The following is a 22,742-nucleotide window of genomic DNA, read 5'->3' as shown; positions in this document are numbered from 1 at the left end:
AACATGGGAATATTTGACTTTTACGATTTCCTATTCACCTGTTTGTAATTCCTCAGCTATTTTACTGTTAAAAATAAACACATGTTCTGCTGTCTAAGCTCAGCTCGTCTTGCAGTACACACATTTCATGTTCTCTTCCTGCCTGCCCCCACCTTCTATATTCATATATTCAACGCTTGCATTCAGCTTGGCACTAATATTCTCGTCAGTCTTCCCTCCCTCCGTTTCTCTCCCTCCATTTGCATCCATGCTGTCCCTCCCTCCCACTCGTTCTCTAACTCGACTCGCTGTATTCATCACACGGTGAGAGTTAGCCCAAAAAGCTGTCAGGATATGTTCTGCTGTCAGCAAGATGCCGAGTGGAGCGCATTAGATTTTGGCCTCAGCGTGTCCCTGACAAGAAACAAGCCAATTAAGGGATCCCCCAGCACTGCTTAAGCCTGGTTATGGCAGAGGTCCCTGAGATGAACACTGGTGTGCTAAATCATCATACCTTTTTTATATTAGAGCCTCCATGGGGAGAGGTGGAATGATTCCGGATTATTCCCCTTTTTTTATCTCCCTCTCTCACTCTCTCTCACAAAGCTGCTGGCCACCACTCGACAGCAGACATTAAAGAAGTTTATCTGAGCTATGAAGGACATTGACATACAGATTTTCTTCCCTCCTCTTCTCCCTGTTGTTCAGTCTCACTCTCAAGGCTAATAGTATTAGGGAGGGAGGAAGTGCTTTGAGATAAGCCTTAGGTCAAGCAGCCGCAATCAATTACTGTGGTTAAATATCGTAATAAAAAGATTAAGGATTAGGACTAAGGGAAAGTATAGAGGCTTGAGATGGTTTTCAAAGCCTGCAGGAATGTTTAATACGATGTTTTGGATGTCTCAATTTCTGTTTCCATTGTATTTTGTCTCTATTCATCTTTTTCTCTTTGGATCCATTTCTCATTTTCTGTTTGTTTGCAAATGCAATTTTTTTGATGCCCAGCTATAAAAAAAAAAAAAGACTTCACACAAAATACAGATTAGTTTAAAATATTTCAGGGTGAATGACCCATTGCAATATTGATAAATCTCTGCTGTTTTTTTGTCATGCCAATCTTTGTCTTTTCTTATCAAGGCATAGAATTGTTTATAAGTGTTGTTTTAAAATCTTCTTCTACTTAAAAACAATGCAAATTTCAATCTGTAAATACACAGGGCACTGGAATGTCTTTGAAATGACTGGGTCTATGAGAATTTAGCATAAAATAACCAATATGAAACTTTTCAACAATTCTTTAACAAGCTACAAAGTTCAAATGAGGATTTTCAGGATGCTGGATGTTTAAAACAAGAACAGGTGCCTTGACTTACGAGATGAGATAATTAATCCGACTAAAATTATACGTATTATTTCTATGCTTTACTCTGACATTTATAGGCAAATGCACGACTCATTTGGCTGCACAGTCTTCATTCTAATCCATATGCACTATTCCAACAGTGAGCACTTTAAAAGTTACACAGAAGCTTTAAAAACAGGACAGAATTGATGTTCCATATAATCTGCTTGCTTTTCCAATATGTAATATGCACTATGCAGAATGTAATAAATTTCTATATTTGCAATCTAGAAAACAGTGCGACAGCACTTTATACACTGCTCCACAATGCAATACAGGATGCACATTCTTCACACATAATCATGAGACATTTTTCCTTGTTGCAAAGTGGCCTTTGGGTATTTTTTTTGTGGGGGATGAATTTATCGACTGCTTGAAATCTCAAACAATAAATGAAAATAGGATTACCCCCTGCTTTCGTGATGGACAACCCTTTTTCTGGGCTTCAACCTGTTTTTCTCAGCGTGCATTAGTGAAAACAAAAGGCAACATTAGGCATTTCTAATCCCTTAAAGCCTTTTTATGTAATTTAATAAATAAGCTGCTCCATTCACTGCTTCACTCCCCTTCCCACACCACCACTCACCACTGGGAAAAGGACTCATGCATATTTCAGCACTGTATTTGCCCACTGACTGAAGCTTATTGTGGCTGCATGCATATACCAAAGCAGCCTTATTCCTATTCTCAACCTTTTTGTCTTTTGTTCACCCCCTGGTACCTTGTGCTTCATAACTACAGTATTTACTAATTATGAAACTGGTAGCACAAAACATCATAAAAGCAGAGATCTTTCCCACATAAAAATTTCCCAACACATTAGTCAATAATAAATCAGCATGCCTTCTTTTTGTCTTCTCCACTCCACATTTATCAAGTTCTACTAGAATAGATTTCAATAGCCTTGAGTGAGATTTCTGTTCAGTATGCACAGATTTAATGGCTAGAGCCTTTGAGGTTGAATGTGTTTACCAACTCCGAGGAAATGCTCACATTCACGCCATTAACAAGTGAGCCACTTTGGTTGGTTTCCCTTGCGGATAGTTGAAACAGGTCTATTTACCATCTTAGCAAAGCAGGAATAAGACAGAGAAAGGGCACCTTGTCACAAAATACAGCCATGGCAAAAATGTTTGATTTTGTTTGCAGCAAGTAAACATCTGCTCGCGGCTTTTCAGTTTGGTTCTGATGTCTAAGACGTGGCGCTACAGAGACACACAATGTGCGGATGGTGGGACACTAATCACAATAATTAACCGAAACGTTTCAGACTTTCCAATGCAATTTTCACTTTAATTAAAAGTTTTCTGAGACAAGTGTGATAACTGCACACAAATATGCCTGAAGTCAAGAATTTACAATTCAGAATCGCTAATAAACTTTTTCAAAACTGTCTTATCCACAACTTCTTGCAAAACCGGCACCAAAGGGAAGCAGAAAAAGAAAAGGCTAACATGCAGTTTTGTTTTGGCTTTTCTGTTATACACATTGTTTAACCAGTTCAGAGTCACAGGTTTTGATGGAACATGCCAGCTATCAATAAGCAAGAGGTGTGTATATGTCACTGGCCCATCACAAGATCATACAAGCAATTGTCTTGTTTGAACATTGCATTATGTTTTTAGCTTAACTGCTTTACCCTCTTACCCTGTGCTCATACTGTGACTATAGATATAAATATATACTTTTTTTCAATCAAAACACATCAAAGCAGAAAACTGAACTTCATCTAAACACATGAAAGAAGGTGTTCTGACCATATGAGACCAAAATTAAACTATGGCCTACAAATAAAATTCAGCATGGTGGAAAACATTATTAATCATATTGAACACACTTTATCTATTATGAAAGATGGTGATGTGATTGTGCTGAATGTATTCGTTCAAGAAAGGTAGAATAGCTTTTTACAAAACATTAGAGAGTCCTAAAATGGTCTATTTAAAGTCCAGACACAGAAACTCGAGGTATTTCTTTTTTACAAAGCATAGAATACGGAAGGCTAAATGCTACATATTTCTGATTTTTTTCCAAGAAACTATGCACTGTTTTTTTTTAAGCTTCACAATTATCCACTGTTCAGTGTATCATATCACATTCCACCAGAAATTTATATACGCAATGTGACAAACTTTGAAGAAGTTTAAGTGGTATTGATACTTTTGCAGGAAACTCAATGCCAGTTCATCACCGACAATTCTACACTTCTACTGTAAAAAGTTACTGTTATTCGATCAAACTCCTCCGCAGCTATACACCTTCACATCACCTTGAATTTGACATTATATGACCATCTATAATTTCTCACAGTCATCATCAGGACATCATAATAAAGAAGTTACTGCTTATGAAATCCTTTAAAGATGTGCTCTAGGCAGGACAGATTGACAGCAGTGTGTTTCCAAAACTACAACAACTGTATGTGTCAGATAGGTAGGCTGCTGTATTGGACTGATACCGGGGCTGTGTCTAATATGCTGGAGATTGACTTACTCCTACTGGCTCCCAGTTAGTGATGGGGATTTTGAACTATTTTACCACTCCGGATCTGCACACCTTCCCCCAGGCCCTCTCACCTCGATGGCTTAAATATTAATAGTAAGTTGGAGGATTGAGGATGAGTGAGGAGAGGAGACGACTGACAGCTTAATCATGGAGGCAGTTGCCTCTTTCTCTCTCCTTTCCTTGCCGCTGTGGGCGACTGTCACCACGACCTACATGATGTAATCACATCTATAACCCTGATATGGGCCACTGAGGGCCATGAGGAAAGGGATGCAGAAACACAGAAAGTTCTAGGGGAGAAAGATGGCGATCACCTCAGCATATGATCAGTCTGAACCCAAAGACAAGAGTTGTGCTAATCACCAAAAAATAATTAAGTTTATAGTCCATTTCCCCTTCTCCCACATTTCAAAAGTATATTCAATATGTAATTTTAATTTTCTCTTTAGTTTGAATTATTATTCTTGAAAAAAAACCTAATGTTCATTAAAAACTTCTAGATTAGAATGAGTATATGAATTAGCTTTTATATAGTTAAAAAAATGACAATAAAAACCTTGCCTTTTAATTAAAGGTCTGCCAATACATCCAGCTCATAAAACACAATGAGACAGATTCAGATTTCAGCAATAATTTGGATAATAGTAAAATTAATTTATTTTGGAAAAAGTGTTTTACAAATGTCAAACAGTGTCTTAACATGTAATCATTATGGTATGGCTTGACCAGTCTAGTTATTTTTAGATTTAGTGTTGCAGATTATCAAATGGAGTCCAGACTCAATGACACTTTAGATTAGCACAGACGGGATGCTCAAACAACCAAAACATTGTTAACATCGTCGGAATAAATGCCATTCACCATAGATTCACAGTAGTCGCTAAACTGTTGCAGTTTCTTTGAGCCCTCAAAAAGCTACCACAAAAACTATTTGAAAAGACCCCTTCCTTTGTTACTTCAAAATAAGAGTCCTTGATATATAGTTTATTGGACTCGCATATATTTTTAGGGTTTCTATTTTCTTATTTTTACTCAACCAGAAAAGGTCACATGCTGACAGCAACTTGAAATGCTTCACTCGACATATCTAATTGTGAGATCCCTATGACGCGAGATCTTCTTACACCCCTATGCATTATGTCTCTTTTACTCCAACTCCATGTACAGAGAAAACAGAGAATGTTTTGGTGAAAGTGTTTGTTTCTTGTGTAATATTGTGTAATTTGTTCAAAAGGTTAACATTATTTCTCGTCTCTGCAAAGACGTACCGTTTCCTCGCCTACGTGCACGCACCTGTAATCATTTGTCAACTTACAAAGAGGGAAGATGAAGAAAAGTCTTCAAATACACAACAAGTTGTTCACTCATCAAGATATCAACCAACTTTTTGAGCCCTGCTTATTTTCTGAGCGATAACTTATGCAAATATGGAAAATAACAGATCCCCCTATGCTAACCTAAAAAATGACTCATTGTTAGAGGTGAAATGGAAGCTTGTGGCATGAGATCTTGGGACATTAACATATTTTTCATCAAAGTCAAGCCCACCATACTGTGCCAACAAGTGACATTCCCTAATGAATTGAAAGCCAAGACTCTGGGCCTTGGGTATAAATGTATCTCCTTTAAACTTGACAACCTATTTATTTATGAGGTAAAAAAGGAAGATGTTTTTGTTACCCTGTTGTGTTGACTAAGAAAGATCTCTCTGAGGTGTTGGCTGACAACACTCTGTTACAAAAGTCTTAAAGACATGCCCACCAAAATGAATTGTTTGTATGTATTTTAGGTCATTGGTAAGGCAAGGGAACAGTGACAGCCAGGATACAAATCATTTGCACGCACTTGGAGAACATTGACTGGCAAACCACCAGAAATGCTAAAGCTAGCATCTGCTTTGCAGCTTCCAATCAGTGGCAATACTTCCTATCAGCTGGCAATAGCATTTTGTCCTTGGGAGAAAGAGGCACTTATTTTTAAAGCTATAAAGGGAATTATGTTGGGGGGGTTAGAGCTAACTGAGAAAAAATAGATAATGATACATTCAAAGCAAGATTGAAGAGCATACTTTTCCACTAAATTGTCTTTTTAAATGATGATATGAGGAGAAATGATGGTGAGATTTACATTTGTTTTATTATAATTGATTTCAAATGTTTAATAACACAACATTTCAAAAGTATTTTAAATATTGATCTATAAATAGGCAACATTTAAAGACTGAAAAGAACACTGGGAGATAAATTGAGGCCAATGACAGACCTTCATAGGTGAGAAGCAGAACAACAAATGGGAAACTTCCTAAGGGACACCGATTCATTATCTACCCCTGAATTACAACGTTTCCCATGTGAAAAGAAGACCCTGATGCAAGAGGAAGGAATAAATGAAAGAGGCCACTAAGACAGTTCACATCACTATAATTGATCTCATTAAAGTTGCAGTGGCTATGTTTTGAACTAGGCAAACTGTACAGTAAGACCAAAAGCAAACAGAGGCACTGTTCTTACCCCATTTATTGGATATGTCTTCCAGCCCAGCTCTCCAAGCACAGACGTTGTATCCAGCAACACCACTGAAACAGAAAACAAAGAGAGAAAGACAACACATTAAGCAATCTGACAGCCCAGAAAAAGACATCGATGTGCAGTGAAATTGAAATAGCAGTCATGAATGTGTTAATGTTGACATTTTTATATTGACAAAAATTAGATTTTTGGATCAATATAAAGAAGACTGGCAGCACTTACACTGGGAGCAACAATTTTTGTCATGTGTGATACATTTTGGGGGCAGAAGGACTGAAATCAGATTGCTGTCAGAAATCTATTCCCACTTCTGCCTTCCACAGCAACAATTCCTTCCTGTGCTGCCTGTTGGTGTAATAAAATAATTTAGATGCATCTGTATTAGCCCTGTTGTGTCGAACTGTGTATCTCATTATGCTAATGTTTACAGTTAGAATCCTATGTATTGCTGAGGCATAACATTATGACCACCTGCCAAATCAACTGTTCGCTCTTACTTTATGGCCAAAACTGCAGTGACCTATCAAGGATGGATTTCACTGCAGGTATGCTTTGGTATCAGGCACCAAAAGGTTAGGAGGAGATCCTTTAAAGGTGGACTATTATGTTTCCTTGAAAAGGTTGGGAACGGTCTATGAAAAACATGTTCATTACTCTTTTTTTTTTTTGCACAAAATCACTCTTAGGTAAGGAGATTCTAATCCGACCATTCTGAAAGAAGCCTACTTTGTGCTCCTCAAAGAACGAGATATTTTAGTAATGGTGCAATGTTACTCAGCAATCAGCAGGTTCTTGAAATGGCTAATTTTCCAGACACCAAAAAACATTAACTTATTGTCAAAAAATGGCTGACTGTTTTTTGTTTTATTTTAAGCTCTTGGGATGTTTTTAGAAGCAATACAGACTGAACTGAAAATATAAAAATGTGCATACATAGGCACCTTGCTTGTTATGTGGTTTTCCAGTTATATATGCAAAAAATGTGATGCACTGTGCATTTTGACACATTTCCATCAGAACCAGCATCTGGTGTAATAGACCTCCAACCTTGACTTCCTATCTTCCTAAGACCCTGTTTGATATTTACAAACAGGGTCTGCTCCCTGCAGACTGGGAGCAACCCACAAGAACAGCAGGAGAGGAAAATCTCTGACTCAGTTGTCTGGCATTCACCAGACGGCCCTTCAAAAAAAACAAAATTTTCCCTTGGTTTCTAATATACTCCACCTCATAACAGGTGCAAAAGGTCAAGTGATAATCAGTGTTCAATTCACAAGACAGTTAAGTGTCATGTTTGTTTGGTTTGTAATATGGATATGGAAAAGAAAGATGCTTTTTATCATCCAATATATATATATATTTTTTTTTGCAAAAGCATTATGCCACTTCTGGCTGAAGTTAAACTTTCTAGGACAGTTTATAAAAAGAAGACAATGCAGTTCTGGTGTGGAAAATATCACCAACCTTGTCAATACTTTTTTTTCTGGCTCTCAAGGACAGTAGATTTTAATAATTCAAGAGGAAAGCAATTCTCCTCAAGAAAAGTCATGTACAGTGAAAAGTAGAAGACATGACTTCTTGAATTTACTCTTGGTTAGATGCCAGCATATCCAGTGAACTGATAGAAATATTTTTTGCCCTCACTTGTGGCAACATTAGGGAATAACCAGGAGACTAAAACCGCAACATATTTTCAAAATGTATAAATATTAAATGAGGCCCTTCTATTCACCTTGTCAAACAAGCCAAGTACACGGTATATGCGACAATACACCTACATAATGTCCTAATTATTTTTAATGCCAGCATTTATAAAAACATTTTAAATGGCCATCTTTCTGTCCATAAATAACAAAGAAATATTTACAAGTTTACTTGTCCAAACTCCCATGGTGTGTGCTAGATGTAAGCATAATATGGTCTGTGTATATTATTTTATGCTAGATATAAAAAAAACAGATTTGATATAAATAATTGTCTATAAAGAACATATTCTGATATTAAAGCCCTTTTCCAGGACCATATTTTTTCTCACTGTTCCTCAACCCAAAAACTTGACATATGCAGGATGGAGAAAAGACAAACTGCATAATGGAGTAGGAACCCCTGTTGTGTCCAAGAATGCATTAACATATTAATAGGCCATTTTAACTTATGGGAATAGATGATGGGAACTGAAATTATAAACAGGGCTTATAGGGATATATAAATATGTTCTCCCTAGGTTTTCCATATATTACAAAATATTTTATATATAAATATTGTCATGCAGAAAATACAGAGCAGAAAAAGGGATCCAATCATAGTCCAAAAAGAACAAACGTTAACATATGAAATATCTGAAGTGACCTTCAGAGGATTGCTTAAAAACAAGATCAATGTAATCTCAAACTGAGAAATTAACAATTTAAAACCAGTCATAGATAGGATGAATAATTATTTGCAATACAGTTTTCATGTTCTTGATTATTGAACAGTTAAATTACATTTTAGAACCAAAGCTTTTGTCAACACATTTTATGTTTCGTTGATTTTTTTTTTTTTTTTTTTTTACATGTAGTCTTCATACAAAGGCATTAGAAACCAAAAAAAAAATCATGGGCAACACAGGATATTTATATAGCACAGATTTAACTAGAAACTGAACAATTTCTTTGGAACAGCAACTGGGAGCTTTTAATGACTCATGCTGTGTTAGAGCAGTATGAGATTATAGAAAATGGACATTGATCTATATGAAATTGCAACAGATTATTCTATTGATTGACTGTCCTGTCCAGTGAAGAAAGAACAGACTTCATGCTGATCATTTTATCCTCCAGCCACAGCCTCTCTGTAATGCAAGTTTAATATTTCCTCTGTCGGCTGGTTGTTCCAGCATCTCTGCGTCTCTTTCTCCCCAACTGATGACAGGTCTGCGCCCTGTCTGCATCACTGGTAGACTGCAGGACCAGTTGACCCTGCCAGTGCTGGTAATGAATACCAATAGACTACTATGGGCAGGTAACCAGCTCAGTTATTAGAAAAGGACCAAATTTCTTATAATAAGCCACGATACACACCAGAATAAGATAACTTCTACTTATAAAGTAAACTTTGCTACAGAAAAAAAGTGACTGTAGGCTGTTGTGACCTGAAAGGATAGAGATAACTTCTGATTTGGAGCTGGAAAGTTGCACTAGAAAGACATTGAGCTTCCTGTGTTAATTTGAGTACAGATACCCAAGTAGTGGCTTTCTATAAGAGCAACAGACGTTTATGCAAACTACCACAGGCGATCTACTCAGTGACATGGATTGCTCTCATATTACTCATAATCACAATGAATAACTGTCACAAAAAAGAATCTGCAGAAGAGAATTTTAATTAAAATCATAACTAGCATAGCTGATCTCCTCTATTTATAACACTACACTGCAGAAGTGCAAGGAAACAGAACTGACCATTGAGATCTTTATGCCAATATCTTACATTAATTACTAGTTTTTGAATCTGATCTAAACGTTAATCAATGGGTGTTACTTTTTGTACTCTCCACATTATTGACTGCCCATCACACTGACAGGATATTACTCTTTTTCAAAAAGGAACTTCATTATTGAAGTGTATGCCAGAATTAAAGTGAAGTCCTTAGCAAACTCACTGTAATAATCATTTGCTTAGTCTTTGCCTTAGCTTTTGAAACTGTAGGTCACAGGAATTAATATGTTTATTAACGGTAGCTGTTAACAGTAGCTGTGGAGATAATGACATTTTCAGATACAAGTTAAGATTTAGCTTTTTATTTTTTATTATTTTTGACATAATTGTAAGTTATCATTGTTGTGTAGCACTTTTGTTGAGATTGTTCTATTTAATTTTTGGTTTGAAATTGTACAAATGTGACCATTTTCTTTTCAATTTTAGGAAATTGAAAAGTTATTATGCGCTTCCCGTAAGCACATGATAGCTTACGAAAAGGGTAGACATTTACTAGTCTATGATTCAGTTTTACCCCCTTTGTGGATTCTATAGAATTTGATCTTGTACATCATCATTTTTCTTCCCACCCTGAAAGCATTAAATTATTTAAGACCATGAAGTTATAGAGGAACATCTCCAACAAATCTTTCATAAAGATCAAATAATTTTCCACTTACAGTTTTTCTGTATGGTTATCTTCCTTAAATTGTCATGCTGAGTTAAGTTGCAAGATCTTCTGCTAAATAATAGTGAAATAAAGGCTGTTGCTTGGCAGATTGGGTCAATATTCAGTCAGCCATGATGTGCTCAGAATATGTCAACATCCTCCTGATGCATATTATTGGTGTGAATTCCTGCATTGTAAGCTGCTTAGTAAGATGGCATATTCTTTTTAAAAGTTGACACCAATTTTCATTGCTAGAATGACTGACATGACTCAAAGTACAAACTTTTCTAAAAAGAAAAAAAAAAAAAAGAGTAAGTAATAAGCACTTGTCTTTATGAACATGCACCTGGTTTGGTAGTGTATATATTTGGGTCCTGTGAACATTGCCAGTGTAGCCTAAAACTGCCTGCATGTGAATATCCATCCATCCATTCTCCCACTACATAAGAGTTATCTTTGGGCAAGGCACCCATAAGACCCTGCCTGGAGCTGCAGGTCCCCTGGGACTTCCTCTAGTTGGATATAAATAGAACATGTGCTGGCCAGCCCATAAATATATGAAGCCCAAGTAGAATGATGACATCTCCTGTCCGGTCCACACCCCTCACAGGCCACACAAACACCCCAAAATAGCTGTACTGTTCCTGCAAATGTGGCTTATCAAAGTGTTATTTCAGGTAAATTTGAATTGGAACAGTATTTCAGTGTTCAGAAATCAGTAGTGAACGCTATCGACAGATGTGTACATCACTACTTTTCTAAATGGAATAGAAGCCTCAACGACGGCCATTCTTATTTTATTTCTTTTAAATATCACACTTATGATGCACTTAAATATATATTACTCAAAAATTATTGCAACCCACATTTACAGCTGATATCAACTTTTTGTTTACAACATGCTCATTCCGTTAAGCAGCAAACGGCATGCCATGTTGAAACACAAACAGCAACATTTGATGAACAGACACTTGTGAAAATTGATTCTGACAAGTGTTTCACTGTGGATTGCACATTGTCATTTAGCGGTGTAAACAAAGCACTGGGCTCTCAACAGATGAAAAGATGATATGCTGTGAAATTGAAAACTATCCATAACAGAGGGAATCTGACAGGCATGACAGAATTTTCAACACACTCTCTCTCTGATCACTGTGATAAAACAAAACAAAAAAAGATGCATCCAACAACATAATAAAGGACAAAGAAAAAAAAACATTTAAAGTGGCTGATTTCATAATGATGTGTGTTTAAAACAAAACATGCAAAGGGGACTCATTGGTAAAAAGTCAATAGTTAAATACTTAACCATTGTTGATTATCATTTAGTGTCCAGTCACCATATGTGACAGTAATGTCGACCACCAATGTTATCACCCGGTAGCCACCATAGCATTAGTTGTGGAAAGAAGGCATGAACTGTTGAGGCTGTTTGTCGTTCTGTCTAGCATTGAATTTTTAATTATTTCCTAAATTAGCATTTTAAAGGGAAGATTATGATGATAAATTGAAGTAGGCAGGTCTCATAGTGTGTCAGAATAATTTTCTTTCATCTTGGATGAAGAATCAATAGAAGAAGCCTTTAATTTTGAAGACATACCAGCGTGAATTATCAATGCGTATTAAGAGATCCCTGCACTTTTTTTCAGGGATCTGAGAGCTGCACATGCACCTGGTTCGGTAGTGCATATATTTCTGCAACTGCTTCTGAAACCAGTATTTAAATACAGAGATAAAAGAGATGCTTATACAACTAAAATAACTAACATCACTAAGTCCACCCTCCCCCGCAAAAAAAAACAAAAACGTTGTTTGGAAACAGAAACCTTCATTTTACCATCACTAACATATGCAAACAGCTGTACTCAAAACACAGCTTACAGTTTCACTAAAATTGGGAAGTGTATTCTGTGAGAGAAAAGCATCCAAATGCATTTTAATACTAGTCATAAATAGTTTTAAAAGGCAAATTAGGTACAAAGCATGGCCTGTTTTTATTTTTTCTTTTAAAATTCTGACAAAATATGCTAAAACATCAATTGATATAGTAAACATATCCACACTATTCACTTCAAAATGCTCAGATTTGTTCAGGTATAGTGTGCCTTGTAATAGTTTACAAAAGTAGCAAGTAGTAAATAAGTAATGAATATAAATAAGTTAGGTTTTTAGCGTGTATATGTATTCCTCTCGTCTTTCCCTGTACCCTTACATAAAAAAAGTTTCGGATGTAGACTCCACTTGTGTGCAACTAAATCTCAGCACATACAGCTGCTCTGTGAAGGCTTGAGGTTTTGAGAAAACATTTGTGAACAAACAGCACCATGAGAGAGGTGTTGTAGAGAGGTTTAACGAGGATATTGAGACATTCCCTGGTCCAAATAATATCCAAAAAGATTTTGGCATAACAGTAAACCTACCAATACCATCCACTTAATCTACAGTATAATGAGAGAAGCAGAAAATATGCTTGTGGGGAAGCTGCAGATATCTAAGACTCAGGTGGGAGAACTGGTCAGCAGGATAATCATTAGTTCATTCCCCAAACCTGACCTTTCAAAAAAAAAAAAAAAAGCAGCAGCAAGGGAATCATTGTAGAAGAAAGACAGAAAACATCCTGTATGCCATTTGGCACAAGTCATGTGGAGCACACAAAATACGTGAAAGGAGGTGCTCTCCTCAGACCAGCATGACTATTCCCTGCATGCAAAATGCCATTTGTGGTGGAAAAACTAATGCGTAATATGTGAATGAACACACCCTCCCCAAAGTAAAACATGGTGGGGGCGGCATTATGCTGTGGAGTCACTTTTCTTCAGCGGGGACAGAAAAATTGTTCTGAGCCAACAGGAAAATGGTTAAAGCAAACATAGTTTAGTCCCACAAGAAAAACTGTAAGAGAATGGAAAAGATTTGATACTAAGACATAGCATAAAATCTAGTATTATTTTCCTCCCAACAGGAAAATAACATTTCAATCAACCAATCAATCAAGTTTATTTGTAAAGCACATTTCAGCAACGAGGCAGTTCAAAATGCTTCACATTATAAATATATAGCCACACTCCAACCCCGAGGGCTGTTGTCCTGCAGCTGTTAGGTGTCCAAGTCTTAGTATACCTGCATCAAAGGACTGAATTACCTTCTCATGCACTTAAGTTCAACAGAGTCATAGCAAAAACCACATTATGTGACTCAGATGTGTTAGCAGAGAGACATATCTAAAAGTTGCAGGATGCCAGCCCTCAAGGTCTGGAGTTTGACACGTGTGGCTAAGATTTAGCAGGTGCTAAAGGGGAGGTACAGTATTATGCATTCTCCAGGCACATAAGTGACATTTTACAGCACAATAGGGTAACTATGTTACCTTCAGTTTTAATAAAAATGTTGCATGTATCAAACATAACTTGAAAGAAATTTGACTTTGCAATTTTACGCCTTGAAATTGGCCTCTGTCTCTTTAATAAGTGCCTGCTCTTTCCAGCACTCCACCTTCAGCACATCACTAAAAGGCTACTCCATTATGCCGTTAACCATGCTTGGTAGCATTGGACTGAGTAGTTCTTATGCAGATGTGCATTTCCAGCAGGAGTTTGCCAATTGCTGTTGCCAGTAGTCTGGTGGAGCTGAGTGGGGAAAGTGTACCATCCTTTAAAATGTGTGTCTCCTAAAATCCCAGTCAATTTTTTTTTAAGCAGGTGCTTACCTCAAAATGTCATTGGCTGAGAGGCAGGACCATGCTTGCACACTCATACCTCAGGACAATTTAGAGACCAATCGGAACCCAGAACCCTCAATGCAACAGTGCTACACAAGTATCAGATCACAAGTGGAAACACTAAACTTATTTTATCAAATCGTCAATAATAAAAGGTCGAGGACAGCAAACAAGTCAGCGATGAATAAAGAAAATAAAGATTTGTTTAAAAAAATTAATTTGTTGGTGTGTCTTTAAGGACAAACACAAAAAGCCAGACAACCTTGAATGGAATGTAATCAGTTTAGAATAGCAAATTAACATGAAATGCAGGAGTCTGGTGAAAAAGACAGAAATTGAAGAAATATTGATTTCGGCCTTTTATTAAGCACCATTTCTTCAATTTGTTGGAAATTTTAAGGAGACATCGTCAAAGAAAGGAAGAAAAACTTTTATATTTTAAAATATTGTATCCTATAAGATAAAATAGAGATAAACAGTTACAAAAGAAGCAATTGCTGCTTTAAAAGTTATGATAAGAAAGAATTGTTGAGGTGTCCTGTCACAATCTCCATCTAGCTCCAAGAAAAACAAGAGAATGAACAATGTTCTTTTGTTTCCTACATTTTAGAAAATTAGGATTACTCTTGGTTCATGCTCATTCCACACAAAACTTTCTTCACAAAAAGAAGAAAAAAAAGACTATTCAACCACATTCTGTCTTTCTGGAGTAAGAAGGAGCAGCTAAAGCAGAAAATAAAACAACATGAGCATACAAACTTTACAAAGGCAGCCCCCCAGCTGACCAGCAACATAATAAATGGCTACTTTTGCAAAGCTGACCACAGCACCACTATGTTCCTCCAAGTTCAAATCAATAAAAATAAAACACCAGCGACAAAAGCAAAGTTTTGCAAGAAAATAAACAACCCTTCAAAATGCGTTTACTGTTCCATGAGACTCAGCATTATTCTACCACTGTTTATTAAAGTAGATGTTATGACAGAAAGCAGCAGATTTTGCTGTATCTGATTTCTACAAAGTAAAAATAAATTAGGAAAACAGTGGAATCATAAATAATCTTTGTTCAATTTAGAGACAGCAAGTGGGGATTTGGTGATACGGCCCATACAAATATATAAACCTGAATATTAACAAAGTGAAAGTTGCAGAGTTAACATTTTCAGTCTGATGTGGATTTGTGGGTTGATTGATTTTCTTTGACTCCATGCTAATTGTGAATATCTCCTTCGTGTAGTGATGGTTATAGCTGTACTCAGCTAGACTCGGCTTTGTAAGAGCAAAAGCTTTAATCAGCCATCCGCATAAATCAATGCAGAGAGGTGAATAATTATTTGTGTGCTGCTTTCCCAGCTAGATCAATGCATATTTGAAGAACAGCAAGTATGTAATTGCAAACAGCATTTACTTATTTTTTAATTCATTCAAACATTTGTTCTCACGCAGAGAACTTACTTGAGGAGGACTACTGACTGGATGTGCAAAAGCTCTTAAAACAAGCAAACAAACTATGTTGGAAGTTTGTATCTATCTCCAAACTTAGCTCAAGTTACTAAAAATAAATAATTTGGCAAAACAGACTAGATTACAACAAACACCATTACTACTGACTTAGCAAGACGACAAACTGGTAAACACCGATGTGAAGAGAAGATCTGTTAGTGGGTAGCACATAGGCTTGTTCAGCCTTGAGTGAGTAGAGCTTTGTTAATAACTGTCTGCAGTCCCTGCTGGGTTCAGGTGACGGATTTGTTGTTCAGTCAGGAAGCACACGAGCAAGAAGCAAAAAGTGATTGGTTTTTATTGTTCTTCCAGCAGCCAACATTGTGACCATTTTGGCAGTGAAATCCCCAATCTCTGTAGTTCAACTTGTCTTTGTCAGAAAGTACGGATCAAAAAACACTGATCTCTGCTGCTGTGTGATGGAGTTGGGCTCGTCCCCAACCTACAGACTAAACACGGTCAATACTGTTGCAGAACAAGACAGACATGTGTTCTAGAGGTTTTTAAAAGAAGGCAAAAGAAAAAGCTTCTCAGTTTTGAAGTTGAATGCTGCTCCCAAAATTGGCAAAAGAAGTCACAAAACCATAACGCGTCATACAATACCAATGATTTACAGTCATTTTAAAGAAATACCAGGGAAAGCATCAGAGTGACTGGGATTTTCTCCAACACAGAATAACCAGGTGGGAATCTTTTCCCAATCATTGCTGAACACAGCTGTTCAGCTGGCTGAAAGACCGTTTTCTACACTGCTTTTTTGAATGTTGTGTGAAACACTCATAGCCTAAGTAAGCATGTCTCACTTCAAAAAAACATAACGATAACTAAATATCATTAATATTATTTTATATGTTAATATATATGTTTTATTTATTTGGACAGCAGCAGGAAAACTGGTTGCTTTTTTGTTTTAAATTAAATGTATTATGCATTTTTATTTAAATTGTCATTGTAAATATGGTGGTAGTATAAAACAGAGTTTTATAAAAGCACAGGCCAAAAATCAGAGCAGGCCTAAGGCATAAGTAAACTAAGCAGCAGCCCAGCAGAGGTGGGGATCCAAGGGGGGGTTAGGATCACCCAGATTATCTCAAAACTTTTAATTTGTAGTTGTCAAGAATGAGTCTAAAAATAACCCATAAATCTTTCATTTTCAGATTTATGCATAGATCATTTTGACATTTGTAGTTCTTGCTAATTTAAAATAGACCTGTTTTTAGGATTTTAAAGAACGTCCAAATGAAACTAGTCACATTTCATGCTACCACAACCTCAACTGAATGACAGTTGTCTTTTTCCAGACAAACTGGACTGCGAAACCCAAATTAATACGACTAAAATATTCTCCAAGTATTCTTTACTGTGATATAATTTAACATAGATGTCACAAATTAAAGTTCTACTTGCGGGACTCAAAATTTAGTTCCGCTTGTGTTCCGCCAAATTATTTCTTGTTTTGAAACTCTGTCCATTCATATGAGTTTTTGCCTTTTTACTTTTCTTCTGAGCCACACCGCCTTGTGTTGGGCAGCGACTACAATTGTGCCACTTGAGGTCTCGTACCAGTCAATATGAAGGACTAAACTACAGCTGAAAGCAGACATGAGTTCAATCATTCAATCTGTGGCGCAGAAAAACACACAGTGAGGCTGTTATGTAGCAGCTGTCTGGGAGAACAGGGAGTAGCATCGCTCTTATTGAACACAGAGAACAATAAAATATAACCTGGGGGGCAGGTCCCACAGTGCTCTCTCCACACAATCAATAGGACTATTTTAAACCGTTCTGATGCAGCAGGCTGTGTGTGTGTCTGGAAGGTGGGGGGTAAATATGCAGGAACACACACAAAGACAGACATGTTGTCCCACTTTTGATATTTTATGAAAAAGTAAATTAAGAATCTATTGGCTCCTATATTTGTTTGTCCGTGTCCACATAAATGAATGCTTTGTGAACAAATTGAATATTACTCCAATACAATTGAGTGGACTTGATTCTATAAAAGTGACACACTGAAGTCGTGCACTCAAAGAAACTTACACAGGTCACCTACTTAACGATTTGATCTTTTGGCAGTCCCCCATATATGTGTCTGTGTAATGTAGAATTTTTGAGTAAAGTTATTTCATTTAATTTCCAGAAAAGTGAAGTAATTTTTCACTTCCACAAGAAATAATTACAGGGAATCCATCCTTCTGGGCTTATGATGTCTCTTCACTTATATTTAAATTTTGACATGTTACATTTCTGTGCAGACTACCAATATTTCAATATGCTTAAAATGAGGATGCAGCAATGTTCTAATAGTTTTAGTTTCAAAGGCAACTGCAATATTTAATTCAAATATAAACTATAGCAGAGGAAAAGTCAAATTATTCCATTTATTTTGTTCGACTGACATTTTCTTTAGCTCATAAGAGTCTGTATAAAGTCTGTATGATGCACGACTTTTGTGATGACTTTGTTACACTGTCAGGCTGCGAATGAATCATGATGTATTTCTGCCTACCAGTAAATCAAAAAATATCCACAACTTCCAAATACCATCCGCTGCTGTTCAACTGAATCATATGTCCAAAAGTACAACAGGACAGAAACTAACCCAGGTGGTCCTGAGTGGATCGTAGTGCGCTGTCTTACCTTGATTGCAGCGGCTGAAACTACTGATCGTAATTCCAAGAAAGAGTGAAACGAAGAATCTGTTTCCAAAAGTCATGTCTGCGGCAGTATTTACCAGCGGCTTTACTTCTTGTTAGATCAGCGATGAAGCGCTCTGGGTCCGTTTAGGTCCACTAGTTCTGGTCCTTATAATTGATCCCGTGTGGAGCGAGCGGCCGTGCGGTGGAACAAGAAGTGGCTCATCCTTTTCACCTGGCGGCTGCCGCAGCTCCGTCGCTAGATTGACAGCTTTTGAATAAAGTCCCACAAATATTTGAAGTGAACTCGGACCTTCTGACGGGGCTAAAAACACTTCGCTAATAAAACAAAAAAAACTTTGCAGATTCTAAACGGACTTCACCCTCCACCTTCTTTAGTGTTTCGAAATGGGCATTAAAACGCAGTTTAAAGCGCGTAGAGTCGTGACAGACTGGAGACACCGTGTGTTTGGCACGGCAGGGCGCCGCGGACTGCCAGCTCCGGCTGCAGCTCCAGCTCGGTCCGCTGCTGCAGAGAGATGGTGGAAGGTGAACAGAGGAATGATTGGGATGCAGCGGAACAGCAGCAACAGTGGAGGCGATGCTGTGGGACTGCGCGCATCTGTGCAGGATGCTCGGCACTAGAGGGGGTTAGTTGACAAGGCAATGGGATGTGTGTTTGTGTTTGTGTGTGCGCGCGTTCATCTCATTGGTTCTTAAGCAGAGCTTCCTAAAGACTGGTAAATGTTAAACATGATCCCCCCTCCCCCCATTTTGACTGAAGTTTAATGTAATAGTTCGTGTTCGGATGTTACGTAAGATGTTATTTAGGTTGACAAAATCTGAAGCTGATAAATTCTTGGAATACACGTTGACATCTGGATCTCTCATGAAGTTGTCACCAGGAATTACTTGTTTTACCTTATTTTGGCCGTTTATGTGAAGAAAATGGAAATGTGAATAAAGAAAATCACTTTCGCTGCTGTCAACCTTAAAGTTGAAAGAAAAAGTTAAAAACATAAATTTGGTCTGTTGTATTTTGTTAATCCTAGCCCTCAATTTCAGGTTTTATTTTGTTAAATGCTTTATTTTCCTTGTTTTGCTTCAATCTTCATTTTATGATACCGCCCACTACTGTTCCTTCCAACTACCACACCTGTCATGCGTTAATCATTTGCGCCTGCAGCGCTCAAATAGCTTTGGATGTTGCCATCTGTCATGCCAAGAGCTACATTTTTTCTGTAACAGGTCTCTCTACCTTTGCAGTAGCTAAAAAAAAAGCTGCAGAACTGGGTCCCTGTATACACACTGCTGATGTACGGATTTTAATTACGTTCAGTATTTGATGATTTACATAATAGTTCCACTCCTTGATTGGACACAGATGTGTCAAAGTTTTGGAACACCAGATATTCCAGTCTAAAAATAAAAATAAAAAGTATTCATGTAATTTTTTTTTAATTGATTAATTCCTTAAAACAGGTGTGCCATGTACAGATTAAGTAAAATAAATGTACGTAATGTGGGTTAAAAGTTTCAAAGCATAAAATAAATATAGTCTGAGCTTATATTGCAGTGGAAGGGAATCACTGACAAATTATATACTTAATGACTTATAGATTAAGTTTTTTAAAATCAAAACATGTTTCAGTTTTTCTCGGGCTGAGAACTTACCTCTTTTCACGTTGAGATGTAGTTACATCTATTATTTCAAGTGCTCTGCTCATCTTAAGATCTTAAAAGGGAAACGGTCATCAAGTATCCATCTTGATGGAGATGTCAGTTGTTAGTTTCCTATTTTATAATGTAGGTATATATATTTATAACATAAATAATTGCATACTGAACATACAGCAGTGTTCAAAATTGTACTTAAGAAACAAAGTTCAAAATTCCTAAAAGAAAAAAAAGATAATTTTGCATACATTCTACTGCAGTGGGAACACTGCACATTTTATTCCAAATCCAAACATACAGAAAATATTATATTTTCACTCTGAAGTGAGGGAAAAAATACAAGGTTCTTTAAAAAGTACCATCAGCATTTTTATCTTTCAAACTCAGTGTATAAACTGAAAAAGAAAATGGTTTAAGAATGAGTTTTTTGTGAATTACTAAGCTAATATTTAGATGTAGAACCATCGTTGCAGAGAAGAACTTCAAGTGTTTCATGGAGTCAATTAGTATATGCCATGTTCTCCAGCCTTGGATGATTAAACTGCATTCAACAATTTCTATTCATTTTGGGTAAAGTTTTTAATAATCCCACATATTGTCCTTAGGATTAAGGTCCGAGGATGAGGCTGGCCACTTCATCAGATTATTCTTGTTGGTTTGAAACCCAGAAGCTGCTGATTTTGAAAGTCCGTATTTACGGACTTTCATCTTGTTTAAACATTAATTTCATGAGTGTGTCATTGTTGCTATGAATACATCGGGTGTTTTGATGTATTCAAATTGATTAATTATCCATGACATGGAATGTTATTTTCCAATTTAGTTATTTCAGCTGTAGGAGTTCTCTTTTTCCCCCAAACAACTTTCTGCTTTGGTTTCCATTTCTAAGGACTTGAAATCATTTTAACTGAGACAATTTGGCTGTAAATGGTATGTTACACTGACTCTCAGGAATCAATAGAAATTCTTTATTTACATTACACCAATAAAGTCCATCCAAAATTAACCTTGCCAAAATTTGTGAACAGCTTTTTGCATTCTTCTATTGCGATTTTGACAGTTTAGCTTTGGGAATGGCCTCCTTGCCATCACCCTAATCTAGAGCTTCCTTCACAAATTCTATGCCAAATTCAAGCCTGGTTTCTGGTTGGGCCACAGACTCTTACTCGTACAAATCCTTTTGGTAAAATAGAAAATAAACATAACAACTGCTATGAGTAACTGTAGACTTAAAGACATGATGTTTGGAACAACTTATTTTGCTCAGATCTTCAGACAGGAACGCATTACAACCAGTTTATGCATTTGCTGCCTTTGTCCTTTAATGAAAGTCACCAGTTTGACGGCTGATTTTCATTAATAGAATGAATTACCTCACTGACAGAACGCCACACTGCTTTAAACTAATCATTTATTTGCACTTAATCACTAACATGTATGTTGTAACCGTTGGTTTTCTATTACTTTACCAAGAAAATGGATTGAACTTATAAGTGATTTTGCACTCATTTTATTTTAAACTCAAATAAAGACAGATTGTAGTTTCTCTCCTTGACTTACATTTTCTAAGTCTGTGTGGATGAGGGCTTTTACAGAAGAGCATGTCAACTGTCTTTGACATAATCAACTGCAAGCAGCATCTGTTGAGCCACTCTGTAAACAGTTGGCATATGTTAACTGTCTTACAATAAAACTGCTGAAAAGATTACAAGCATAAACCAAATAAAACCCCAATCAACTTGACTTTGATTTATAAACTTTGATTTTGTTAATAAATTAGCATCATAGCAGTACTGGCACAGCAATTCTACCTTCATTTTTAACTTGCTGCCAGTAAAGCAAACCAAAAATGTTAGAATTGGGGTGAGCTAACAAAAAATTGTCAAAACATTTTGTCATGCAAGGAATATTTAAATGGTGGAACATATAACTATAGGCTGACTATGTTGTTGTTGTTTTTTTTTTTAAAAAGAGGGATTTACACCTTATTTAATTGTTTTTAAAATCAAATATTTTCAAGTTCCTCTGATTTAGAAACATTTCTTTATTACAAATCCAGATGAATGTTTCCATAGAGTATAATCGTGCTTACATGAAAAGTGTTCAGTCACATAATAGAACATCCACCAGGTGCAGATGTGAATCAGTCATTCCACCTTGGATTTATTCATAGATATAAGATTTATCTGAAAAACTTATAGTTTATATTCATCCTTTGTTGTGCAACAGTGCGCTGCCAACATGCCAATGTCAGCCAAGATTAGTGAAGGTCTTCTACTCATCTTCATGGACATCTCATTGAGTGAGTAAGCAAACCCTCCTCACTTTGACCCGGTTAAACAAAGCAATGCTGGCTGCTGAGATGAAGCCCAGTCAATCAAGATGTAGGAACAGCTTCCTGTCAGCAGAGGGGAGGTAAATACATCAACATCACAGTCCGTCACCATCACTTAGCTGCCAGCCAATCACCAAACAATGCTCAGCAGCTGCCAACAACTTTTCGTGGCACCATGTGTAAACACACTGGAGGACAGAGAGTTTTAGACTAGAATGTATTGACCACAGCTGTCTCATTGTGTCTACGATAGCTGGAGAGAGGCCACAAGCTCTACAGAAGTATAACAAACTATTAATGTCAGACACTGGATGTAATTCAGCTATGAAA

At 36.8% G+C, this 22,742-nt stretch overlaps 1 protein-coding gene across 1 annotated transcript in view; it reads right to left on the bottom strand.

Moving 5' to 3' along the window:
- Positions 1 to 19,011, bottom strand: part of LOC102217539 (ephrin type-A receptor 6-like) — a 186,882-nt gene extending 167,871 nt beyond the window's left edge. Inside the window, exons 1-2 of the mRNA XM_023337586.1 lie at positions 18,405 to 19,011; positions 6,397 to 6,461 (exon numbers count right to left, since the gene is read on the bottom strand). Of these exons, the coding sequence (XP_023193354.1) occupies positions 6,397 to 6,461; positions 18,405 to 18,480 (141 nt within the window). The 5' untranslated portion in view covers positions 18,481 to 19,011. The remainder of the gene's footprint in view (positions 1 to 6,396; positions 6,462 to 18,404) is intronic.
- Between the last annotated feature and the right edge of the window lie 3,731 nt (positions 19,012 to 22,742).

The sequence above is a fragment of the Xiphophorus maculatus genome, chromosome 7 (assembly GCF_002775205.1).
Source record: "Xiphophorus maculatus strain JP 163 A chromosome 7, X_maculatus-5.0-male, whole genome shotgun sequence".
Lineage (NCBI taxonomy): Eukaryota > Metazoa > Chordata > Actinopteri > Cyprinodontiformes > Poeciliidae > Xiphophorus > Xiphophorus maculatus.
The sequence above is the reverse complement of the archived record's forward strand: the minus strand, read 5'-3'. Positions and strand labels throughout refer to the sequence as shown.